Below are 21,642 nucleotides of genomic sequence, written 5' to 3'. Positions count from 1 at the left end.
AGTCGACTTGCTTCAGCCATAGGTAGCCAGTCCAGACACGCTCTGTTCGAGATAGGTTACCCACGCCATCGTCTTCCACTCCTGGGCCCTTAAGCACTACCACCATGCGAAGACTTGACTTCCACACTCCCTCATGGGTACAACTGAAATTAGGTCATTCAAACTTTTCCATAAGAAATATCCTCCTTGTCTTGTTGGACTGACATTTTCTGAGCCATGGTCAAGCGCATCAGAGTCAGTCGCACACGATCATTCCCAGCCCTTCTTCACTCAACACTGGCCAGCAGTTCCAAATAGCTACTAGACTCTGTCACGCTTTCTCGACGCCTGAAACGGTCTCAGGCTCTATAATGATTATTGGGATTCTTCAAAACGCCATGCATGGCTTGAGAGAAACTAGCCACCATAGCCCCCAGCGGTATCGAGCAATTGGGGTGGCGGCCAGGTGGTCAACGTTTTGCACGGAAAAGGCATCCTAGAAACCCGTCTCCCGCCGCACCATGTGCTGCACTGCACTTCCTCTTTGGCCCCCATCTGTCAACCGGCCTATGCAAGCAACTTACGATCCCTCGCCTCGTGTCTTCAGCCTGAGCAGCCAGCTTTGCGTCATATCATAGGCCTCACAGTCAGCGGCCAATTGATACAGACTAATGTAGTGCCCACGCATCTGCTGTTTGTAAGCTGACTGCAGTCTTGAACGGTATCATCCCGCACCGGCTCCTCCGAACTGCATGAAGCCGGCCTGTATAGCCACGCACTCGACTGCTCGCCAGCAGGGTTAAGACAGGTTCGACAGGCACCATTTCAGCCCTATGAGTATACCTACTGACATTGTCTCCAGGACTGTTTGCCAGTAGCGGACTGCCCATAGCGCACTGGCCCCATCGCAACATGACATTCCCAGCCGACTTGCACAGGTCAGCAATTGGCACTCGACTGGCTCTCAAAAGGCACGCAAGTTTGCCCATCATCACAATCTGAGTCGGGCCATTGAGGCTACTATGCCAATCAGAATTTGCTTACATTACAGCGTGTTCTGCCTCGTTAGAACCATCACGTTGTTTTTGTTTCTCAAGCTGAGAGACAATGCCTCGGAAATCTGGGTTCCAATTCCATCAACAAGCCCAGAGCCTCTCATCAATTACCCCGGATTCCTTCCATTTCCAATCCGCGGAAAGGAACTGTCGACGGCTGCGAAAGCCCGTGTCTCAGACCCCGCAATCCAAGGGAGTGAGACCACCCCTCCCGACGGAAGGACTTGGACATCTCTTCAAATAGTCGGCATTTTATGAGTCTCGTAGGTTTGATCGGTGGCGGTACGGTCCGGCCAGTCTTTGTGAAATGAGGCACGGCAGCAGCCCTCAAGGAAACCAGATCATTATCTTGTGCCCTTTTTCGGTGACGACGTCCGTGGCAGGTTATCCTTGATCTTTGAGGGCAACCAGCCATTCGCCAATGCGGATACTGTCGCACCGCCCAGCGGCACAGGTAAATACTACGTATGTATCGTCCGGTGAGATGGAGGCGGACGGCTGAAGGATCACTGCGCATTGGCCCCAAATGCCCCCACGCAGAAAAGAAATGGTGGTGCGCCTCTTGTTCGACTGGCTTGCACAGAGTGCTGACACCCATCGCCAAGCAGCTGACATGACCAAACGGGCCTTAGTCGACCTTAACGACTTCACCTGTTCCGCGAGCTATCGAAGCACGTTGGTGCAGAGTTGCAATATTTCCTCACACCGGGCAAACGCAGTGCTACGGTGCGGTTTCTCAATAACTCATATATCAAGGCCGTTTCCGGAACACAGCAGAGCAGGCGGGGGGCCCTTCGGTAACATCGTAAGCACAGTTGCGGCCGCATAACATGTTCTCACCAAGTTCCAACAACGGTTCCCCCAGCCGTGGTCAACTCCAAGTTCCAACTGACCCGAGCCAAACTGTTCCAGGCATTATCAGGTCCCTGCAACTCTGTCAAAAACCGGGGACCGCCAATTCGCAATGCACTACCAGGCCCTAAACGGCCGGGAATGGCGTGGGCTTGAACAGGGTCAACAAGGCAGCTCCCGTGGAACATACGCATTACGGCAAATACGTCCGAGAATGAAGACAGCAAGTTACGGGCTAGATTGGTCCCTGCTAGCCTACGACATTATCACATGTTGACCAAGTCCAGTAAGAGATCGACTCATAATACTTGTGGTATCCGTAGGTATCGCGCAAATACGATCTCATCTCCCCCGCCGGCGCCCATACATTCACCGAAATCCCGGCTGAGACAGAGTCATCGCTCCAACTGGCATGACACCAAGAAAGAAGGCGGCCTGGCATACGAATCACCTCTTCAATGATTGGCCATTGGCGCATCTCGCTGGCCTCATCAGGAACTCATTGACTTCAGCTACTTCTCTAGTAGCATCATGTCTTGCACAGTGCTTGCTGTTTTCGTTCTCTTCTAGCTCGGCGGAAGAGGAAAGCTCTGCAACTCTTTGCTGCTTCTGTTGTCCCATCCACCATACCCGGAGTCGTAAGCAGGCACGCAGGGGACATTCAGCTGCGCCCTCGCAGCCCCCACGATGCAGAAGTCGGCCTGCGATATCAACCATTATTGGTTCGGCGCCGCACGACAGCAGGGGGGGTTCGTTGGTCCCTAGCTTCGCATCCCGGCCAATCGTCTCCCATGTTTAGTCAACAGACGCCTTTCTTCATCACCGTCGACTTCTTCATCAGGGCAAGCCTGGTCAATGATTGGCGTACCTCCATAGTACCTCGGGAGCGAAGCCCTACAAGACGACCAAACTAGTAGCGGGAAGCCTAGGAATACATTTGCTTCATCGTCTCGCGCTATTGCCTGGCACAAACCCATGACGGCCTTGTGGAGCTTCGAGAGCTGACCTCAGCGCCAACGAGGGGACTAAACGAGAGAAAGTATCCCAGCCTGATCCTCAACACCATGTAGCACAGTGTCTACTGGCTCACCCGATTCCACTACGCCTCGTCATGGAGGGGGTATCTGTAATTCCATATCTGCTCGCCTCGGACAATGTTGTCCGCTGTCGATTCCATGGGGCAAGAAGCGGCCTGCTCACATACATATATGAGGGAACCCGTCGCCCCAGATCCGAGCCTGCCTGTGTGAACGATACCTTCCTTTTTCCTTCAAGTTCAACTTTTCTCTCTCCTTCAACTTGCAGTCGACTGGACTATCCGCCAGCATGTCTCAAGCCCAGGAGCAATTCCCCAAGCACCAGCCTCTCCTCACGGAGGTGTCGGAGAAGTTGGCGGCTGCTCGCAACCTCGTTCACAAGTCCCTTTCCGCAGTCCCACCGCATCCTGAGCCAGCTCCAGGTACCACTGCGCAGGAACCTGAACCGACAAATCTTTTGCAGGATGTCAAGAAGCTCGGCTTCCAGGACTTTGAGACCTTGGCCGAGTTCGGCATCACCGCTGTGAAAGGCAAGATCGACGACAATGAGCTGCTCTTGGAGCATCTCATCCAGCTTTTTGCCAAGTTGCCTCGCGGCACCGTCAAGGGCAAGAAGCTTGAGTATGGCTTGATCAACCAGCTTTGGAATGGTATTGACCATCCACCTATGACGACTCTGGACGAGACGTTCAAGTATCGTGCTGCCGACGGCTCCAACAACAACATCCACAGCCCGGCCATGGGCGCAGCTGGCACAGCATATGCTCGCTCAGCTCCGCCAATCACCTATCAAACTCCCAATCAGCCGGATCCCAGCCTTCTGTTTGATATGCTCTTTGCTAGAGGCGAGGAATTCAAGCCTCATCCCAACAAAATCTCAAGCTTCCTCTTTTACTTGGCTACCATCATCACTCATGATATCTTCCAAACTGTGAAACACTCTCCCTCGCACTGGTTGAACTCGGGTTGCTAATCGAATACACCATAGGACGGCCTCAGTGGTATCAACAAGACATCCTCCTACCTCGACCTTTCTCCTCTCTATGGTCGCAACCAAGAGGAGCAAGATCAAGTCAGGACAAAGCTGGATGGCAGACTCAAGCCTGACTCGTTCTCTTCCAAGAGAGTTCTCGGTTTCCCTCCCGGCGTCGGTGTTCTTCTGATGATGTTTAACCGCTTCCACAATTATATCGTTACACAGCTTGCAAGGTTAGATCATCCATCTCGAAATTCGATCTATACTAATGCAATATAGCATCAACGAGAACAACCGGTTCAACAGACCTACTGGCGATGCCATCGATCCCGAGGCTGAGGCCCCCAAGAAGCCAACGGAGCCGGAGGGAGCCTTTCCAGTCGGTCACCCAAGATACCTGGACTGGATTGAATCCCCAGCCTATAAGGAATATACGGGCACCCCCGAGTACAAGGAATGGGCCAGGTGGACTGCTTGGGTCAAATTCGACAATGACCTTTTCCAGACAGCGCGTCTCATCACTTGCGGTCTCTACGTCAGCATTGTCCTCCGCGACTACGTTCGTACCATCTTAAACATGAACCGCTCACCTTCAAGCTGGGCCCTGGATCCCCGTACCAATGAGGGCAAGAGTATTCTCCGAGCCGAGACCCCCGAGGGTACCGGAAACCAAGTCTCTGTTGAATTCAACCTCATCTACAGATGGCATTGCACCATTTCCCCCAAAGACGCCAAATGGACCGAAAAAGCGTTCCGCGAGCAACTCAAGATCAAGGGGGAGACCAAGGATGTTAAGGACTATACTCTCATGGAGTTTGGTCATGCTGTGAGGGACTGGGAGAGACGCATCAGTGATGACCCCGTCAAGCGTGACTTTGCCGGCCTGAAGCGTGGCAAAGATGGTGCCTTCCGCGAAGAGGATTTGGTCAAGATCTTCAAGGAGTCTGTCGAGGATGTTGCTGGTTCTTACGGCGCAAACAGAATCCCCGAGATCATGAAGCCGATCGAGGTGCTCGGTATGATGAACGCACGAAAGTGGAATGTCGCCACCCTCAACGAATTCCGTGATCACTTTGGCCTCACCAGACATCCGACATTTGAGGATATTAACCCGGACCCCGAAGTCGTCAAGAAGTTGAGATATCTCTATGGCACTCCAGACCAGGTTGAGCTGTACCCTGGATTGGTCGCTGAGAAGGCCAAGGAGCCCATGTCCCCGGGAAGTGGGTTGTGTGGCGGCTTCACCATGACCAGAGCTATCTTGTCTGATGCCGTTGCCCTGGTTCGTGGCGACCGGTTCTACACCATTGACTACACGCCAAAGAACCTGACCAACTGGGGGTAAGTTTTCCCGCTTTCTGTCGCGCAAATGAGTCCAAACAACCACTAACTTTTGAACAGTTTCAACCAGTGCAGCTATGATCACAACGTTGACCAGAGCCATGTTCTGTACAAGCTGGTGTTCCGCGCTTTCCCCAACTCATTCGAGCAGAACAGTGTTTACGCCCATTTCCCTCTCACGGTACCCTCTGAGAACAAGAAGATTCTCGAGGACATCAACAGAGCCTATCTCTACTCCTGGAAGGAGCCAGTCACCAAGCGCAGCATGATTCCCATCTTCTCCCACAAGGCTGTCAGCGAGATTCTGTACAACCAGACAGACTTCAAAGTTGTCTGGGGCGATGCCATCCGTCATCTGGTCGCGCAGCCCGGCAAGGAGCACGGCAAGGACTTTTGCCTGGCTGGTGATGGCAAGGCCAACACACAGAACCGCACTCTGGTCAGGAAGGCTTTGATCACGGGTCCTTGGGAGAAGGAGGTCTTCAAGTGGTACACTCACACCACGCCTCGGTTACTGAAGCAGAACAGCTTCGCCATCAGAAAGGGCGTCAGAGAGGTTGACCTTGTCCGGGACGTCATCAACCTGACAAACACACGATTCAATGCCGCCCTCTTCCACCTGCCCATCAAGAACGAGGACTCGCCATGGGGTGTTTACACTGACCAGGAATTGTACGTGGTTGTCGCCACTCTTTTCCAGTCTGTTTTCCTGGATGCGGACATTGGCAACAGCTTCAAGTTGCGGACGATCGCGCGAGAGCTCGGCCAAGGCCTGGGCAAGCTCATGAGCCTCATCTGCCTGACCATCTCCAAGGCTGGCTTGATCACAGACATTGTCGCCAAGATCAGAGAGGGAGAATCCTCGCTTCCCACCTTTGGAAATCATCTCATTGAGCGCCTTCTTGCTGACGGCAAGGACATTGAAGAGGTCGTTTGGGGTACCATCATGCCAGTCGTCACCGCCAACGTTACGAACCAGTCGCAAGTCATGGCTCTTTGCATCGACTACTACCTTGGAGAGGGTCACGACCACCTAAAGACACTTTACAAGCTGGCTCATGAGGATACACCCGAGGCGGATGAGAAGTTGATGAAGTAGTAAGTCTAACCCAAACACTTCCTGTATGTTGAAAAGTTCCTCTAACGTTATCTCAGCATGCTCGAGGGTTGCAGACTCCGCGGTACTGTTGCTGTTTACCGTGAAGCCGTTACTACCCAGGTCATCACCGACTACGCTCCTTGCTTGCTCGACCCCAATGACCCGACCTCGCGCACGCCCAAGATCAACGACGATATCGACGGCACCAAGTACGAAGTCAAGATCCCCAAGGGCCAAAAGGTCCTGTGTAACCTGATGACGGCCGGTCGCGACCCGACCATCTTTGAGGCGCCCAATGAAGTGCGTCTCGACCGCCCTCTCGAGTCGTACGTCCACTACGGTCTCGGCCCCCATTGGTGTGCTGGTAAGGAGATCAGCCGCGTGGCGCAGACGAGTCTGTTCAAGCAGATTGTCGGACTCAAGGGACTGAGGAGAGCCGATAAGACGTCCACTGGAAACGGAGGCCGTGGGAAGCTCAAGAACATGCCTGCCGGTGCTTGGCCCGGTCAGGTCGGTCTCCCTGTTGGCAGCAACCAGAACGGCGCCAGCAAGAAGGATGAGCCCTGGCTGGGTCTGCGCACCTTCATGACGGCCGACCAGAGCTCATACTGGCCTGTGCCGACGACGATGAGAATTGAGTGGGACGAGTGAGAAGGAAAAATTGTTGAGTTAATTTGTACGAAAAAGGAGTGTAGGATTATTCATGAAGGAGTACTGTATGAGACTGGGTAACGATTACTAGGATTTAATCAAAGATTTCTCAACTGGCTTTCCATCGTTAAATAAGTTGCAACTGAGTTACCTAGACTTTGAACGGTGCCCGAAGAAACAATAGACTGACGGCAAGGAACAACTGAGACTGTCTAATTCATGAGTTCGGATGAAAGCTGTCTTCGTAATTACAAAATCAGTAAAGCAGATTGAGCACCATTGAAACCCCAGCACCGTAACCACTACTCGGCACCCACTCTGTAGTGACATATGGAGTCGCAGCATGAAATATCGTAGCCAGTTTCTCCGCAAAATATCCATTTTCATTCTATCATCTTGGGCATGAGAGAGATACTTTCTTTGCTCTTTGGAAGGCTCCTCCCAACAAGTCCCATTATTTTGACCGCGCAGTCCAGCTGTGATGACTATGCGCCACTACCAACAAGAGGTAACTGCTAGGTACCTTGGATGCAGGTGTCGATTCCTTTGCATACATGGGGTGGCTGACCTAGAGGCGGAGACCTGTTGGTACCTACCCACACGCAAGGGGGGCCGATAGCGCAGCAGTGTCTCAGTTACACTAGGTCGGTATCAATCATTTGACATGCACTGCCATGGAGCCTACTCAGCTAGGACAGATTATCGTTCTTCAACTGCCATCTGTCGCGGCTGTTGTCTGACTAGATAAAGAACGTTTGACCTGTCTCCATCATCACGGGCATGCCGGCCACTGCCAATGCTCTCAGCACGGTCGGGTAGGTGATGTTTATCCAGTGCTTCTGTGCCTCTGTTCTCCACTGCGCCTCTGGCCTCATTAATGACTCTTTTTCACGTTCGACTGTAATAATTATATTGTCATCGAAAGGTTTCTAGTTCGATTCTGGAACGGGAGAGCTTTGATATTTTTTGTTCTTAGCCTATGAGTACCCATTATTAGCGCGGGTGTAGGGAACGAAATTGAGAGTCGAGGGGCGTGGCACGCTTATCGGCATGCTTTTACTTTACTTATTTCCCGCTCAATGCCGATAGCGGATTGATGAATGCCCGAACACGGTAGTATCAATAACTCATTCAATTAGCAATGATGCCTCTTGCCCATAAGCCTAATAAATTTGTCGCAACTAACGGATACTCTTTCTTCAATTGCCATTGCGACTGGCATCGTTAAAACTTGACGAGACGTTGAAAGCGTCTTTACGTTCCATCGTCATGGACATACCCGCCGCAGCCAATGCCCTCGGCACACTTGGAGCGGTAAGTACCCATCTCATCCCATCGTCACTAGAGATGAAGTAGGAAGAGCTCACACTTTGCAGGTCTGCTGGTCTATTCAGGTGCGTCGTATTCACAATCAGATCTCGGACCCTTTGCCTGACGGTCGGCCGTTGCGTAGCTCATCCCACAAATTGTCATCAACTATCGCCGCCATAATGCCACCGGTCTTCAACCTTCGATGATGATGCTGTGGGCCTGGGCCGGCGTTCCACTGGGTGTCTACAACATCGTTGAAGACTTCAACATTGCCCTGCAGATCCAGCCCCAGATCCTCACGTTTCTGAGTCTCGCAACTTGGATTCAGTGCTTCTACTACCAAAGAGTAATATCTCCCATGCCATTTCTCGCCTGAATTTCAGGTGTCTTACTGATTTCGTCCCTAGAACTGGTCCATACTCCGCTCTCTCGCCGTAGTAGCCCCTATCGCAACCGTCATGGCCGGAGTCCAAGTGGCCCTCGTCATCGGCCTCCGCATCGTCAAGACCCGCGGCGTAGAATGGCCCATGATCCTCATGGCTGCCCTCTCCGCCGCCCTCCTGGCCGCCGGAGTACTCCGACACTACTGGGACATCTACCTCCACCGCACCGTTCGCGGCATCTCCTTCATCTTCGTCGGTATCGATGCCGCGGGCGACGTATTCTCTCTCGCGTCCCTCTTTTTCCAGAGCCGGCTTGATGTGTTGGGGGTCGTCATTTACGCGACTGAGTTTGTGCTCTGGTGCGGGGTGTTTGCTTGTGGAGGATACTTTAACTTGTTGCCCTGGACGCGGCAGAGATTGCGGGCGAGGGAGGAGGCTGGGAGGTCGAGCGAGGGGGAGACGCCGGGCTCAGATGCTGTGGCTAACGGCATTGCTTTGCACGATTTGCCTTCTTCGACGTCCGTCTTCCGGACTGCGTCCGGAGACGATTCTGGGCTCCGATCCAGAACGGTCGCTTCGCTATAAGCCCGGAGGAAGCCGACTGGAACATCCAATGCAACGTCTACTGTGGGAAGTCGAAAGCAAGGCAATTCTCCGTCATCTTCACAGGCGTAAGAGACGATATCAACGCCATCGATGTCCCGGTAGAGCGCCGGATGGGGGAACACCAAATCCTATCTTCTTCAACGAGACCGTATCCGTATGGTTTGGCAAGAGATGTTGTACACTAGGGTTCTCAGCACAGGTACTCGATAGGTCAGTACTAGCTCTAAGAACATTGCATTATAGCTCTATAATACTACTGATTCCTGTGGTATATTGTGTTTCCCTCAAGCGATTCCTACTTGCTTTCCTGTCTTGGTTTTCACACCTACACAGCGTGTATTATTCTACGAATCGAATGCTTCAGCCCTGACTTTCCAGGCCCATACACTTCTTCTTGTGCCTTCTCGTGCCGGATTGACGCGAATTCCGTTTCAAAGTCCATCTCACCTACCGTAATTACTCGAGACTTAAGATAGAATTTGAAGAAAATGTACAGGACTGATGACAAAGCATTAGTCCATGAACATGGTGTTAAAGAAGGGGGCAGGCAACTCACTTGCAAAGATGAAGACATTGAGATAGCATGTCAAGAACCCTGAGGCGGTAAAATTTTCGGTTGTGAAGACATCGAAGCCTGGATGATGGTATGAGTCAGGGATGACTTAAAGTATTGCAATGGTAACATGAAGATATGCGGAGGCTTACCTGAAAAGAAGACAACAAGGATGACCATCACTAAGGTCGCCCATGATATATAGGGCTGGCCAGGAACCTTGTATGGAAGCTCTGTTGAAAGACGTAAGCTTAGCGTGTACAGTGGACAACCACCACAAAGAATCTCTCACCATCCCTAGAGTAGCCTTGTGCCTTAAGCCCAGCGAAGAACCGAATATACGTGATCTCAATAACGATCCAACCGATTAGACCGGCAACCGTTGTAATGTTGACAAACCATCCAAAGACGACAGAGGTGTTGTTGGCCACGTTGAGGTAGACAAGCGGCATGAGGACGCAGGTCAACCCTACCGCGTAGTGAGGTGTCCCGAACCTGTTGCAGCGCTGAAGGACCCTAGGCGCGTGCCCATCGCAACTGAGACCGTAGAGGGTTCGAGACGCGATGAAGACGCAGGCGGAGCCGCTGCTAATGGCGGAAGTGCAGACCACGGCGTTGATGATTGACGGCAATACAGAGACACCGGAGCGGGTGAAGGCGATGACGAAGGGGGACTGCTGGGCGGTACCGGTCGAGATGCTGAGTGACGGGTCGTTGGATGGCCTATCTTTTCGTCAGACAAGTCCCTCGAGTAGCGTCCCTACACGGAACTGAGCTTCTTACACAATCATTCCCACAATCAGAATGCTGAGAACATAAAAGAAGAATACGCGAAAGAAAGTCTTCCTCGTAGCTGCTGGGATGATTTTTCTCGGTTGCCGAGTCTCGGAACCCGAGATAGCAACGACTTGAATATTGCCGTAGCTGAAAGCCGCTGAGAGCAAAACTTTCCAGAAAGCCAAAAAGTTACCAGATGAGCCTGTGACTAGATAACTGTTGAAGGCGCCGGGGTCCTGCCAGTATCGGAAGCCTATGCGGTCGCCATTGGGGCCGCCACCGAGATCAATGACCAGGCCGCCGATGATGAGGCCGATGATTGTCATGATCTTGAGAGAAGCGAACACAACTTCGGTCTGTTGGTCTTGTAAGTTGTAAAGCTTTTTGAGTTGAAGAATGGTATCTTACTTCACCGTATAGTCGGACGCCGCAGAAGTTGACTGTGATGATAAAGACCAGGAAGATTGTGATCCAAACCCCTGGGTTTACGGATGTATTCCAGAATTGAATCAGAGTTGCAGCGGCACTGATCTCAGCAGGAACTGAAATCGACATGGTGTACCCTATTGTCAAGTCAGGACTATGCTTCAACTCGCATGACTTACAAAGCTCATGGCTTTGCACTTGAACTTACAAAAGTTCCAACCAGTGGCTGCACCGAGTGCTGGCTCAACAAACTTGGTCGCATGGCGAATGAAACCACCAGTCGACGGCATGAAGGACGTGATCTCCCCCGTTGTATACGAGACGCCGGCGGTGACGAGCCCCATAACGATGTAAGCCAAAAGTGCTCCGGCGGGGCCTGCAGTGGCTATGGTTGTACCAGAGCTCAAGAACAAGCCCGTTCCCTTGATTCAGCATTAGGCGACAAACCATCCCACCAAATGGTCGATACTGAGTAGACTCACAATCATTCCCGCAATTGCAATCATGTTAATATGCCGAGACTCCAAGTCACGCCTGATTCCCTCACCATCTCCGGGGATAGAGGTGCTCTGGCCGGAGCCGGAGTCCACTTCGGGAGTTGCACCAATAGTGGTCTCGCCCTTTTCCTTCCCCTCCATGATGGAAGAGTTGAACAGAATAATAAGAAAAGTGTAGGGCTCAAATAGGATGGCCTCGTAAATCTGTTGGAGTTCAAGGATGCATCTCGTTGCGACTTCTTCCGAGTAACAGGATGGGTTGATCAACATTATGAATAACACAAGTGTAAGCACCCAAAAATCGGTCCTGATAACGCCCCCGGAGCTGCCATTCAGGGTCGTAGGATAGGCGCAACTCCGCAACCAATCGGGCGCTGGGTCGCTGTCAACGATCGACTTTGAGTTGCCGGTGCCAGGATCAAGCTTCGGCTTGAGATGCCGGTTGATAAGCCCCGTTGCGCGTAAGTGCGGGGATAGAACGGCTTCAAAGATTGGATAAAAGCCTGGGGAACGCGATCCCGGACTTGGCAGCTCTGTCACAGGGCATTCAACGATAAGTCTTGACTAGGTCAAGCATCATGGCAACCAATTCTTCTTCAAGTCCCGAGGACGCCTTTCAGCTATTCGACTTGCGGGTCGAGGTCGTCTGCCCACCAGGCAAGAGGATCATGTGTGGTGCCAAAGAAGGGGATTACTTCACGCTGAAGGGTGAGATGTTGTATCTGCCACCAGACCAAGGCATCAGCATATACAGCTTATGTACGCGAACACCGACCCATTCCTACTCCAGAGTCGCAATTGCTGATTCTCGAAAACAGCATCGGTGCTACCCCTACTCGCTGCAAAGCAACGAGTAACTGCCAAGAACGACTGGATGACAACCGATGCGTTGATCGCATGCCCGGATCCCTGCTGTCCTTCCCAGCTGAAGATTGTCCGAGAAGGCATCAGAACGTTCCGTCACTCAGAGACTACTGCCGTTCCTTTGAGCAACGCCGATGCGCCCAAGTAGAAGTCTTGTACAGACACATGCACTTAACCTCATCTTGGTCTTATCGATGTTCAAGCAAAAAATACACCATCCTGAGCATTGAAACCAGCTTCAGCCATGAGTCCAACCCAGGTTTCATCATCTGCAAAATCCAAACTCAGTGCGTCTTCCGCCTGGCTGAAAGCTCGACCTGAAGTCACGGCATACCCGATCCCGCGTGTCGTGTCCCGCTCGCCAGCCCGAAGCGGGTCACGATGCTCAGGAAGATCTGTTACCGTCGACGCCTCGGCTGAGGGCTTGGAGATTCTAGCCAAGATGTTGTCGAGAAACCTTGACTGAAGTGCGCAACTCGAGCCCGGCGGCGCAGCTTGCTGGGAGAAAACCAAGGCTGCACCCGAGATTGCACTTTGAATGGCTGGTTGAATTTGGCCGGCGATGGAATGGGACGTAGATAACATGAGCTGGATTCCAGTCAACCTTCAAATAAAGAAGAACAGTAGAAACCTTCCAAGTGGTCTAACCTTGATCAAGAATGCTGCACTATAGGCAGTCATCACATGAACAGAGTCTTGGGTAAAGTAAAGCCAAGAAGAGTGACGGCAGATGAGATGCAGCATCTCCAGGGCACTTGAGTAGCTAACCCAGAGAGCCTCCATATGGTAGGTCATGTTTGGATCCGACTGTGCTAGGATGTCCTGTAATGGCAAAGAGAACAGTTGTAACTTGAGGTGTGTGCCATAGAACTGGATTAAAAAGGGATGGCAGCTGTCTAGTTGGAGGCTTTAGCTAGCTAACTTTCATGGCTTGGGATTTGAGCATACCTGTATCTGCGACCCTGAGCCACCTCGTCTCCCACTCCTCGATTCTGCTCTTGATAATTGCGAGGAGAGATTCGAGACTGTGTAGTTGTCTGGCGCGAACTCGACTTGACCTCGGTCCTAGTAGCCTGAAAACCTCTGAACTCAACAGTCGCAATGTTACCAGCGCACCGAGCAGGCAATCACCAGGAGTAGCCATTGCATCTTTACACCATGGCTCAATAGACTCGATGAACTCACTTCGTTCAATCATCCACGGCTTTCCAGTTTGTAAGCTCATACTACGCCCTATTAGCTCTTGGGCTACCATCTTCGCTCAGTCTTGGTCTCCATCTTACCTTCGATCGTAGACAAAGAGAATTAGCCAGGTTCTCTCGATGTTCCTGGCTTGACGTCGCTCCAAATCCATGGCCGCGTTTGATTGCGGCGAATAAGGAGCCAGCCTATGCCAGCCCAATTCCATGCCCATCCTGATCACGTATCCCAGGAGCATCCAGGCACGTGTGTCTTCAGACTCTTTCCAGTAGGTCAAAATCATCACCGCTTGGGCAGTCTCAACTGACTTGGTCCCTTTCCTGAACGTAGAGGCAAGGAGACCTTCTGCATGTTCGCGGAGTTTCTTGTATAGAGCAGGATTGAATGCCTTTGCGGCTGCTGCTAGGATTGCCGCGAGAAGGAATGAAGACTCCTGTCGGATCCGGCTGAAGGTGTGCAGGTATGGGTCCAATTGGCTTATGTATGGATTAAGAGACTCCATGAAACTATCCGCAGGTTACTCTTGTCTTGTCGTGGCGAGAGCGGAAAGGGAGAAGCTAGAGACGAAGATGCTTCAAAGGGGCGGGGTGGAACAGGGTTGTGACAGGTGCGTTGGCATTCTTGGACTCACTTTTCGAACAGAGACGAGGCGATGGAAGAATTGAGGAGACCAAGTTGAATTGGATCATCTGCAGGGATCCGCGACTCTTCATGCTGTGCCTCTGAAGTGGTCGATTCTGAAGCATTCAATATGCTCCCAAGTGAGAAACTGCCTCGAGTGGCTGCACGACTGAACAGCCCAGCAGGCTGCAGGCTTCCATTGCTCCAGTCCGGACTTCGTTGAATTGCCTGCGTCGGTTCACTTCTCTCTTCAATCTGCCTTTGCTGTACCGACTGAGAAGAAGCGGCCGGTGCTGTCGAGATCTGGGCTTTGCGCTTGGGCGTAATTCTTGAACTGTTAATTGCTGTAGCACTGTTTCTCCAGGTGGTACGCACCGAGTCCCTGGTTTTCTTCCACGGCGGTGATCTTGGAAAATGCACGTTAATGACTTCCGGGTACATCGATCGCAAACCGTTGCATCATCTGCGGTGATGCATTTCATCTTGACGCTCCTGCATTGAAGGCATGCTTTGGAGCTGATCGAAGGCATGTCTGTCAGTCGGCGCAGATGTTGCTGGCATCACAGACCGCTGCGTCTTACACGGGCTTGAGAAATGGCGATGCTTGGGTATGTTCCATTGTGCATGCTGCTTTCCTGTGCTAGATCGCCGGCTACCATTCGTGAAGTCAACACTAAGGATGACCGGCAGTTGGAGTCGATAAGGCTAAGGGAGGGAATTCGCCGGCTTCGGGGGTGCTGTGAACCCTTTTCGGATTTCTTTCCCTATCTTCACCCACTTTTCTCCCCGCCGTTCCCTGTGGTCTGACGTGGGTGAAGATAACCGAGTATTGAACCGGCAAGCTACCGTCAGACTCATTGATCGCCGATGGCTACTGGTAGTTGAGATGAATGCCGGCGGATGCTAGCTCGAAAACAGGGTTCAGCTTGTCCCTGCAGCAGCAGCATCGCCCATTTCGTTGGACACCTAAGAGAAGGCTTACAGGGAAGCTGTCGAAATCGAAGACTGAAGATAGGACATAAATTTTGTCAAGAGGCCTTCAGAAACTCATTGTCACTCACCTTTCAAAAGACAATACAATCGAAATGGCGGCAAAACCAGAGGGCCAAAGCGCCAAGACGGCGCACGTCAACATGATGACGGACACCATTATCACGAACCTCCCCGCTGCGAACCTACGGGTCATCATGCGCTCACTATTGGCCGCGCACCCGGACGTCACCACAACTTTCGAGGCCGAAACCCGGACTTACGTCAGAGATGTAGCGTTACTGTCAGCTCAAGGAGAGTTATCTTCGGAAGCAACTTTGAGAAAGACTCAGGCAACAATTCGTTGCATGCTCGGATGCGGGCTCAGTCTTGAGAGCATTCCGCTCATGACCAGGGTGGTAAGGGGCGGCATCAAGCTTCTCGTCGATCCAGAGACTACCAAGGAGAAAACGAATGCTGTCTTGGCATCAGTCGATGGTGATATCGTCCAGATTATGACCGCCGTTGAAAAAAGGCTGCTAGCTGCTGCGCGCGAAAGTCTGATAGACGATGAGCGCGACGCCGTGACCAATTTGCACGAGTCTCTTCTCGAGTCTAGAGCCATCATAGAAGAGAAAGGAATGGAATACCCCTATACGAGGGCACTTTTTGCGACTTCCATGCTTCTTGGAGTGCCACTTCCAGTCCTCGATATGCCTTCAATCGGTTCATCGGGCCAAAGCGCGTCTCTTGCAGGCCCTGTGGCTGCGAGGGAGACGTTCGAGATGAACGGCTTCAGATTGCCTAGATTATTCACCGGGCTTTGGCAAATGTCTAGTCCATCCTGGGGCTCAGCACCTACATCCAAAATCATTGCCCAGTTCTCCAAGCACGTGGAAGCAGGTCTTACAGCCTTCGATATGGCGGACCACTACGGTGATGCGGAAATCATCTTTGTAAGTCTCATATGATACCATTTCCCTCGGAAGGTGATACTGAATGAGTTAGGGTCGTTTTCGTTCGGCGTATCCCTTCAGCGACTCGACGTTCGCAGCGACCAAGTACTGTGTCTTCAACCCAATGGTCGTTACACGTGCCGCCGTGCAAGCCAACGTAGCTGAAAGGTGCCGGAGATTGCAGACAGATAAGATCGACCTGCTTCAATTTCATTGGCAATTCGTAAGTAGCCATATAGGCCTGCCCGGAATTTTGATGGTGGCTAACTGAGGCCCATGACAGTATGAAGACCCTCAATATGCGGAGGCGTTGCGATTTCTTGAAGAAGACTCGCGCGTCAAGGCTTTGGGGCTATGCAACTTTGATGCTGAGCATATGCAAGTCGCCATAGATAAAGGCGTCAGAGTACACTCAAATCAAGTACAGGTATGCTGAACTCCCGCCAACTGAAAGGCTAAGGGGCTGAAACTAATGGGCCCTAGTTTTCGTTGATCGATAGCAGGCCCGAGGTCCGCATGGGCAAGGTCTGCCAGGAACATGATATCAAACTCTTGACATACGGAACACTGGTAAGCTCCAGGAGATGACTGGTATGATTCATCCGCTCGAAGGCTAACAGCTGTCGATGTAGTGTGGTGGGTTCCTCGCCGAGAAGTGGCTAGGAAAGGGGCAGCCGGATCTCTACGACGAGGCGATTACGCCTAGCCAGCGCAAGTACTACGCTATGATCCGAACTTGGGGAGGCTGGGATCTGTTCCAGGATCTCTTGAAAGTGCTTAAATCGATCGCGTCAAGACACAGCGTCAGTGTTTCCAACGTGGCCACTCGTTGGGTGTTGGACTTCCCCTACGTTGGGGCAGTCATTGTTGGGACTAGGATGGGCATCAGTGAGCGCGCGGATGAGAACCTGGCGAGTCTAGGATGGTCTCTAAGCCAGGAGGATCGAGACCTAATTGAAGAGGTATTGAAGAGGAGCAGGAGGTCAGAGATGTTTGACGCGATGGGAGACTGCGGAGGGGAGTATCGCTAGTACTCAGCTGTTGATACGGGTCTTACTTAGGAGCCTTTCGATGGTGTGAAGAGTTTTTCTAGCTACCGCGAAATTATTAATCCCTGTTTTGCATAAGATCCATCTGATTAGAGGCCCTAAAGACGAAGATGGTGTCTGGTCGGGAACTCCCTCAATCGCTGGCAAGGATGGGCACGAGGAAGGTATCAGAGGCTGATCCTTGAGAAGTAAATGATTTACATTCTGGGAAACCACACTCTGGTGGATATTAATCTATCAAGTTTCTATACAATGCTTCTTTGATTCGAGGGCAATCAATCTTAACATTATTCACCTTCAGGAAAAGGACTCTAGCCTCGGCTCAACTCTACCACCTGTCTCTCCTGGATACTTCTCGCCGAGAATCCCACGAGAACCTCATATTGACCATCTACAAATATCCAGGCCTCAGTCAAAGTGTCCCACACCATGAGATCCTCAATTTTCACCAATAACTCCACAGCCTTGGTCTCCCCAGCTTGGACCTCGACTTTTTGAAAAGCCCTGAGCAACTTTGGTGGCTCCTTCGCAGCGTCCGGGAATCCAACATAGAGCTGAACGACCTCTTTTGCCTTGCTATTTCCTTGATTCAACAAGGTCGTTCTGACGAGTATAGCGCTGTAATTTGATGATACCTCCAGTCCGAATAGCCTAAAGTTAGAATACGTCAGGCCATGACCGAACGGAAATAACGGTTCGATTCCGCTCTGATCATAAGCCTTGTACCCCACATAGAGGCCTTCTTCGTAGGGCACTTCGATGTTGGTACTAATACGTATAGTGTCGTTGAGGTTCTTGGGGAAGGTCAATGGCAACTTCCCGCTCGGGCTTACATCACCGAAGAGAAGACGCTCTAACGCAAGCCCGACCTGTTGGCCAGGATACCAAATCTCCATGACGCCTTCGACTTGCTCAAGCCAAGGCATTAGAACTGCCGAGTTTGTATTCAGGACCACGACGGTTTTCTTGGAAATACTGGCGAGCCGGCTGATGATCGTGTCCTGGTCACCAGGTAGAGAGAGTCCAAGGCCGCTATCAGCCCCCTCAGATATCCGGTCTGAGGCGAAGATAATGCTGATATCTGCCCACTCGGCCAGCTCGTCGGCAGCTGTGTCTCGGGTCTGGTTGCCGATGTCTACTCCAAGACTGATCCCGTACGCACCAGTAGACAAAGAGTAGCCCATGTCGTATTTCAACAGAAGCTTGACCTCGGATCTCGCTTCAAGATACGCGGCGCCTTGAACATAGTTCCCGAAATTAGCATAGGACATGTTGGCCACGAGTTCGTCGTTCAAATAAAGCAGCGCAGTACCCTGACCATACATGGAGAAATGGTACATTCCTGTCGTGTTTGGAAGGAAGACCGCCTCATAGACAGCCGAAAAAACGTCTGGATATGCTTGCCAGAGAGCTGATAGATACGTAGCGATAGTAATGTTAGGAACAAGGTCGGTCATGTTGACAGGGCCAGTGAAGTCGGTCGTCTTGTAATACGTCACGTTGACGCCTCCATCTCTGAACATGTTCGAGGGAATTGTGGGAAACTGTCCAGTGCCAGGGTAAGCCATGGAATACTTGGCTGTGATATTTTCTGCATCTCCTCGACGCTTGATCGCATCGAAGGGTGCTTGAACAACCATGGTAGAGTCAATGACAAAGCCACCATGGTTTTCAGAGACCTGGTTCTCAGCAGTTGCTCCAATGCCAAAGACAGCAATTTTAGAATACTTTTCAGGAGAGAGAGGAAGGGCACTTTCGTCATTCTTCAGCAGAACTGCGCCCTCTTCAACCATTCGCTGCGCAAGATCCAGATGCTCCTGGGTACGCACGTGGGCCGTTGAGTCCCCAGTCACCGGATCGTCGACCTGTCCAAGCTTGAACATGTACCGCCAGATCCTTTGAACCATATCGTCAAGTCGCGCATGGGGTATCGATCCATTATTGATGGCTTCCACCAGTAGCTCGCCGTAGTAAGCAGGGAAGCCGTAGCTATTCGTCAAGTCTCCGCCGGGCATTGACATGTCGAGCCCAGCCATGACAGCAGCAACGGTGCTTCTTGTAGAGAAATACCAATCTGCAACCACAAATCCTTCAAACCCCCAATCTTGACGAAGAGTCTGGTTGAGAAGCCAGTCGTTCTCACAGGTGAAGAAGCCATTGAGTCGGTTGTAGGAGCACATGACACTCGCTGCATCAGCCTCTTGCACACTGGCTTTGAAAGCCGGTAGATAAAGCTCATGCATCGTCCTCTTGTCAACCACCGCATCGACTGTTACCCACTCTGGGCCGTTGCCGAAACGATTCGTATCCTGGTTATACGCAGCGAAATGCTTCGGGCACGCCAGAGCTCCTTGACTTTGAATGCCCATCGTACCGGCGACCGCCATACGGGCTGTCAGCCATGGGTCTTCGGACAGAGTTTCGGCAGCGCGAGCCCACAACGGAGAGCGAAGAATGTTGATGGTAGGCGCAAGGACGATATTGCGGCCTTTGCCCATGTGCTCTTGTGCGAGTGCCTGGCCAAATTCATACTGTATCGATGTGTCCCAGGAGCTTGCCGCGACGACTGGAGCTGGGAAAGCTGTCACATTATCAAGCGAGTTGCCGACTCCGGCAGGCCCATCGCCCATGCAAATGCCGGGAATGCCGAGAGATGAGTTTCCTTGAATGTGCCCGATGCAGGCGTTGACGCCGGTTCCGTTATCTGTCAGCTATGGGTCAATCAGCATGAGAGCTCTCTCACTTTTCATGGGTAATATGGAGTTGAAAGTCTGACTTCAGTATCGCCTTGGACCATGGCATGCTTTTGGGTATCATTGAGCTGGGCGATGAAAGACAGGAGACGCTCCTCGTAAGGCAGGGTCTTGTCGAGCCAGGGCTGGACCGCGGAGGCAATTGATGCCAATGAGGCTATCCAAAAAGCAGAATTTACCCTCATCTTCACTCGCGCACACAACTCATGAAGCAGAATGAATCAACAAGAAATCCGCGAAAATATCCACCGGCGTTGGTACCCTTTCATATCTGAGAGCTCTTGCAGGTCTCTTCACCGTGGCTCTTCCTCCCATCTTATCGCGTTACATCGCATATCATCACTTGATGAGCTTCTTTCAAGGTTGTTCAGATACCCAGCCCTGTACCGGCCATTAACGGATGGTCCGACTCAGTAGTAGAAGGCCGATGTAAGTGTCCTCCTCTTTTGAATGCCGGCGAGGAAGCAACTTCACCGATAAGCCGGTCCATAGTGGAGATACTCTGGAGATTGCAGTGCGGGGTACATAACTAGCAGTTAAGAGAACGCGGAGATGACTCTGTGGGTCTGGCCATCAATAAACCCGGTCGAGAAATATCCTGAGAGAAAGCGATCTTGGAGACTCGACCATGGTTAGTGGGATTAAAAGAACCTGTTCGTTGGCTGTCTACTTCTTGTCAGCACACAAAACGGGGCGGTTCCGGTCGGAGATCCACACTTCGGCTTCGACAAGCCGGCTCTGAGGCCAGGCTCGCGGGCTCGTGCCGAAAACTAATCGGCGGCCAAGAGGTTCCGTCTCAGGAGTAGCATTCTAGAAGACTGGAAGGACCACCCACGAGCTTTAGTTCGTTCAGACCTCGGTACTAGGACTAGAGGTGTAACATCTCTTAGATAGGATACTACGCTGCTGACTTGCGGACCAAACATGGATGAAGCCCCCGAAAAGTATCGAGGCGAGACCGAGACGGGAAGGTCTGCTGGGATTTGGTATACCAGAAACGACACAGGATATTCAAGAATTCAACAACAAACAGGCACAGGTTCCCCTTTTGGCCGTCCCGATGCGAAGGGGGCGCGGAGCTGAACGAGGCACGACTGGTTTGAATCTCGTAGACTGACACAATGGTGACAAGCGATGGCTGCTGGCACGAACACTTTGACGCGCCGTGCGTAGGGTGCTGCAGATCCGGAATCCAGTCCATCGACTCATCCCTTTCCCCTCGCGTTTCTAGCGCGGCAGAGTCGGTCGAGGGTCGGAAGTTTTCTCAACCACGGGCACTCTGATCGCTTCGTGTCTCCGTGGGGAATGTGGTCTAAGCCGCAGCTCGTTTCACCTGGATTCTGATACTCGTACAAAGATCTTTTCCCCCTCATTGTTCGCACCAAAGGTTCAGATTGTTGAGTCTCCCTCCCTCTCCTGCAGACTACTGGGGAAGTTCTCTCGCTGAGACTCGAGACACATTGGCGCGCTTCGGCTACGATTACGGTTCTCATTCCACTCAATCTTCATGCCCTAGCCACCCCCACGGTCGTACAAGCCGTCGCGTAAGTGATCCACCGCCTGGCCACACCCACTGGGCTGCGGGAGAGTTAAACAAGACGAGTTCATACGAGACTGCACACCACTACCAATTTTCACGGAGACTTTACTCGAGGTCCTGTGAAAGGAATCTTGGCTTCGTTCGCCG

General features: G+C 51.9%; 7 protein-coding genes across 7 annotated transcripts; 4 read left to right on the top strand and 3 right to left on the bottom strand.

Annotated features, from left to right (window-relative positions):
- The first annotated feature begins 2,959 nt into the window (after positions 1 to 2,959).
- On the top strand, positions 2,960 to 7,068 carry HER10_EVM0000139 (linoleate diol synthase). The gene is made up of 5 exons (XM_035469934.1): positions 2,960 to 3,854; positions 3,912 to 4,132; positions 4,179 to 5,240; positions 5,301 to 6,338; positions 6,396 to 7,068. Exons 1-5 carry the CDS (start codon positions 3,213 to 3,215, stop codon positions 6,988 to 6,990), a joined length of 3,558 nt encoding a protein of 1,185 aa, XP_035332002.1. The 5' UTR covers positions 2,960 to 3,212; the 3' UTR covers positions 6,991 to 7,068.
- Positions 7,069 to 8,259: 1,191 nt separating this feature from the next.
- On the top strand, positions 8,260 to 9,269 carry HER10_EVM0001972 (uncharacterized protein; the record flags this gene model as incomplete). Its single annotated transcript, XM_035471703.1, has 4 exons — positions 8,260 to 8,304; positions 8,367 to 8,384; positions 8,444 to 8,647; positions 8,709 to 9,269. The coding sequence occupies 4 exons, from the start codon at positions 8,260 to 8,262 to the stop codon at positions 9,267 to 9,269; spliced, it is 828 nt and encodes a 275-aa protein (XP_035332225.1).
- Positions 9,270 to 9,615: 346 nt separating this feature from the next.
- Positions 9,616 to 11,684, bottom strand: HER10_EVM0011649 (amino acid permease; the record flags this gene model as incomplete). The annotated part of the gene is made up of 8 exons (XM_035481075.1): positions 9,616 to 9,788; positions 9,847 to 9,924; positions 9,996 to 10,076; positions 10,136 to 10,566; positions 10,627 to 10,976; positions 11,029 to 11,183; positions 11,255 to 11,468; positions 11,529 to 11,684. The coding sequence occupies 8 exons, from the start codon at positions 11,682 to 11,684 to the stop codon at positions 9,616 to 9,618; spliced, it is 1,638 nt and encodes a 545-aa protein (XP_035333407.1).
- A 437-nt stretch (positions 11,685 to 12,121) lies between these two features.
- On the top strand, positions 12,122 to 12,400 carry HER10_EVM0006276 (uncharacterized protein; the record flags this gene model as incomplete). Its single annotated transcript, XM_035475867.1, has 1 exon — positions 12,122 to 12,400. The coding sequence occupies one exon, from the start codon at positions 12,122 to 12,124 to the stop codon at positions 12,398 to 12,400; it is 279 nt and encodes a 92-aa protein (XP_035332748.1).
- Positions 12,401 to 13,320: 920 nt separating this feature from the next.
- On the bottom strand, positions 13,321 to 14,109 carry HER10_EVM0002768 (priB; the record flags this gene model as incomplete). The annotated part of the gene is made up of 2 exons (XM_035472464.1): positions 13,321 to 13,633; positions 13,691 to 14,109. The coding sequence occupies 2 exons, from the start codon at positions 14,107 to 14,109 to the stop codon at positions 13,321 to 13,323; spliced, it is 732 nt and encodes a 243-aa protein (XP_035332320.1).
- A 1,204-nt stretch (positions 14,110 to 15,313) lies between these two features.
- On the top strand, positions 15,314 to 17,184 carry HER10_EVM0008350 (aldo/keto reductase; the record flags this gene model as incomplete). Its single annotated transcript, XM_035477875.1, has 5 exons — positions 15,314 to 16,153; positions 16,206 to 16,376; positions 16,437 to 16,580; positions 16,637 to 16,723; positions 16,786 to 17,184. 5 exons carry the CDS (start codon positions 15,314 to 15,316, stop codon positions 17,182 to 17,184), a joined length of 1,641 nt encoding a protein of 546 aa, XP_035332985.1.
- Positions 17,185 to 17,513: 329 nt separating this feature from the next.
- On the bottom strand, positions 17,514 to 20,140 carry HER10_EVM0001604 (uncharacterized protein; the record flags this gene model as incomplete). Its single annotated transcript, XM_035471348.1, has 2 exons — positions 17,514 to 19,913; positions 19,979 to 20,140. The coding sequence occupies 2 exons, from the start codon at positions 20,138 to 20,140 to the stop codon at positions 17,514 to 17,516; spliced, it is 2,562 nt and encodes an 853-aa protein (XP_035332181.1).
- Between the last annotated feature and the right edge of the window lie 1,502 nt (positions 20,141 to 21,642).

This window comes from Colletotrichum scovillei (assembly GCF_011075155.1).
Source record: "Colletotrichum scovillei strain TJNH1 chromosome Unknown Contig00006, whole genome shotgun sequence".
Classification (NCBI taxonomy): Eukaryota; Fungi; Ascomycota; class Sordariomycetes; order Glomerellales; family Glomerellaceae; genus Colletotrichum; species Colletotrichum scovillei.
This window is presented reverse-complemented; position numbering and strand designations above follow the sequence as displayed.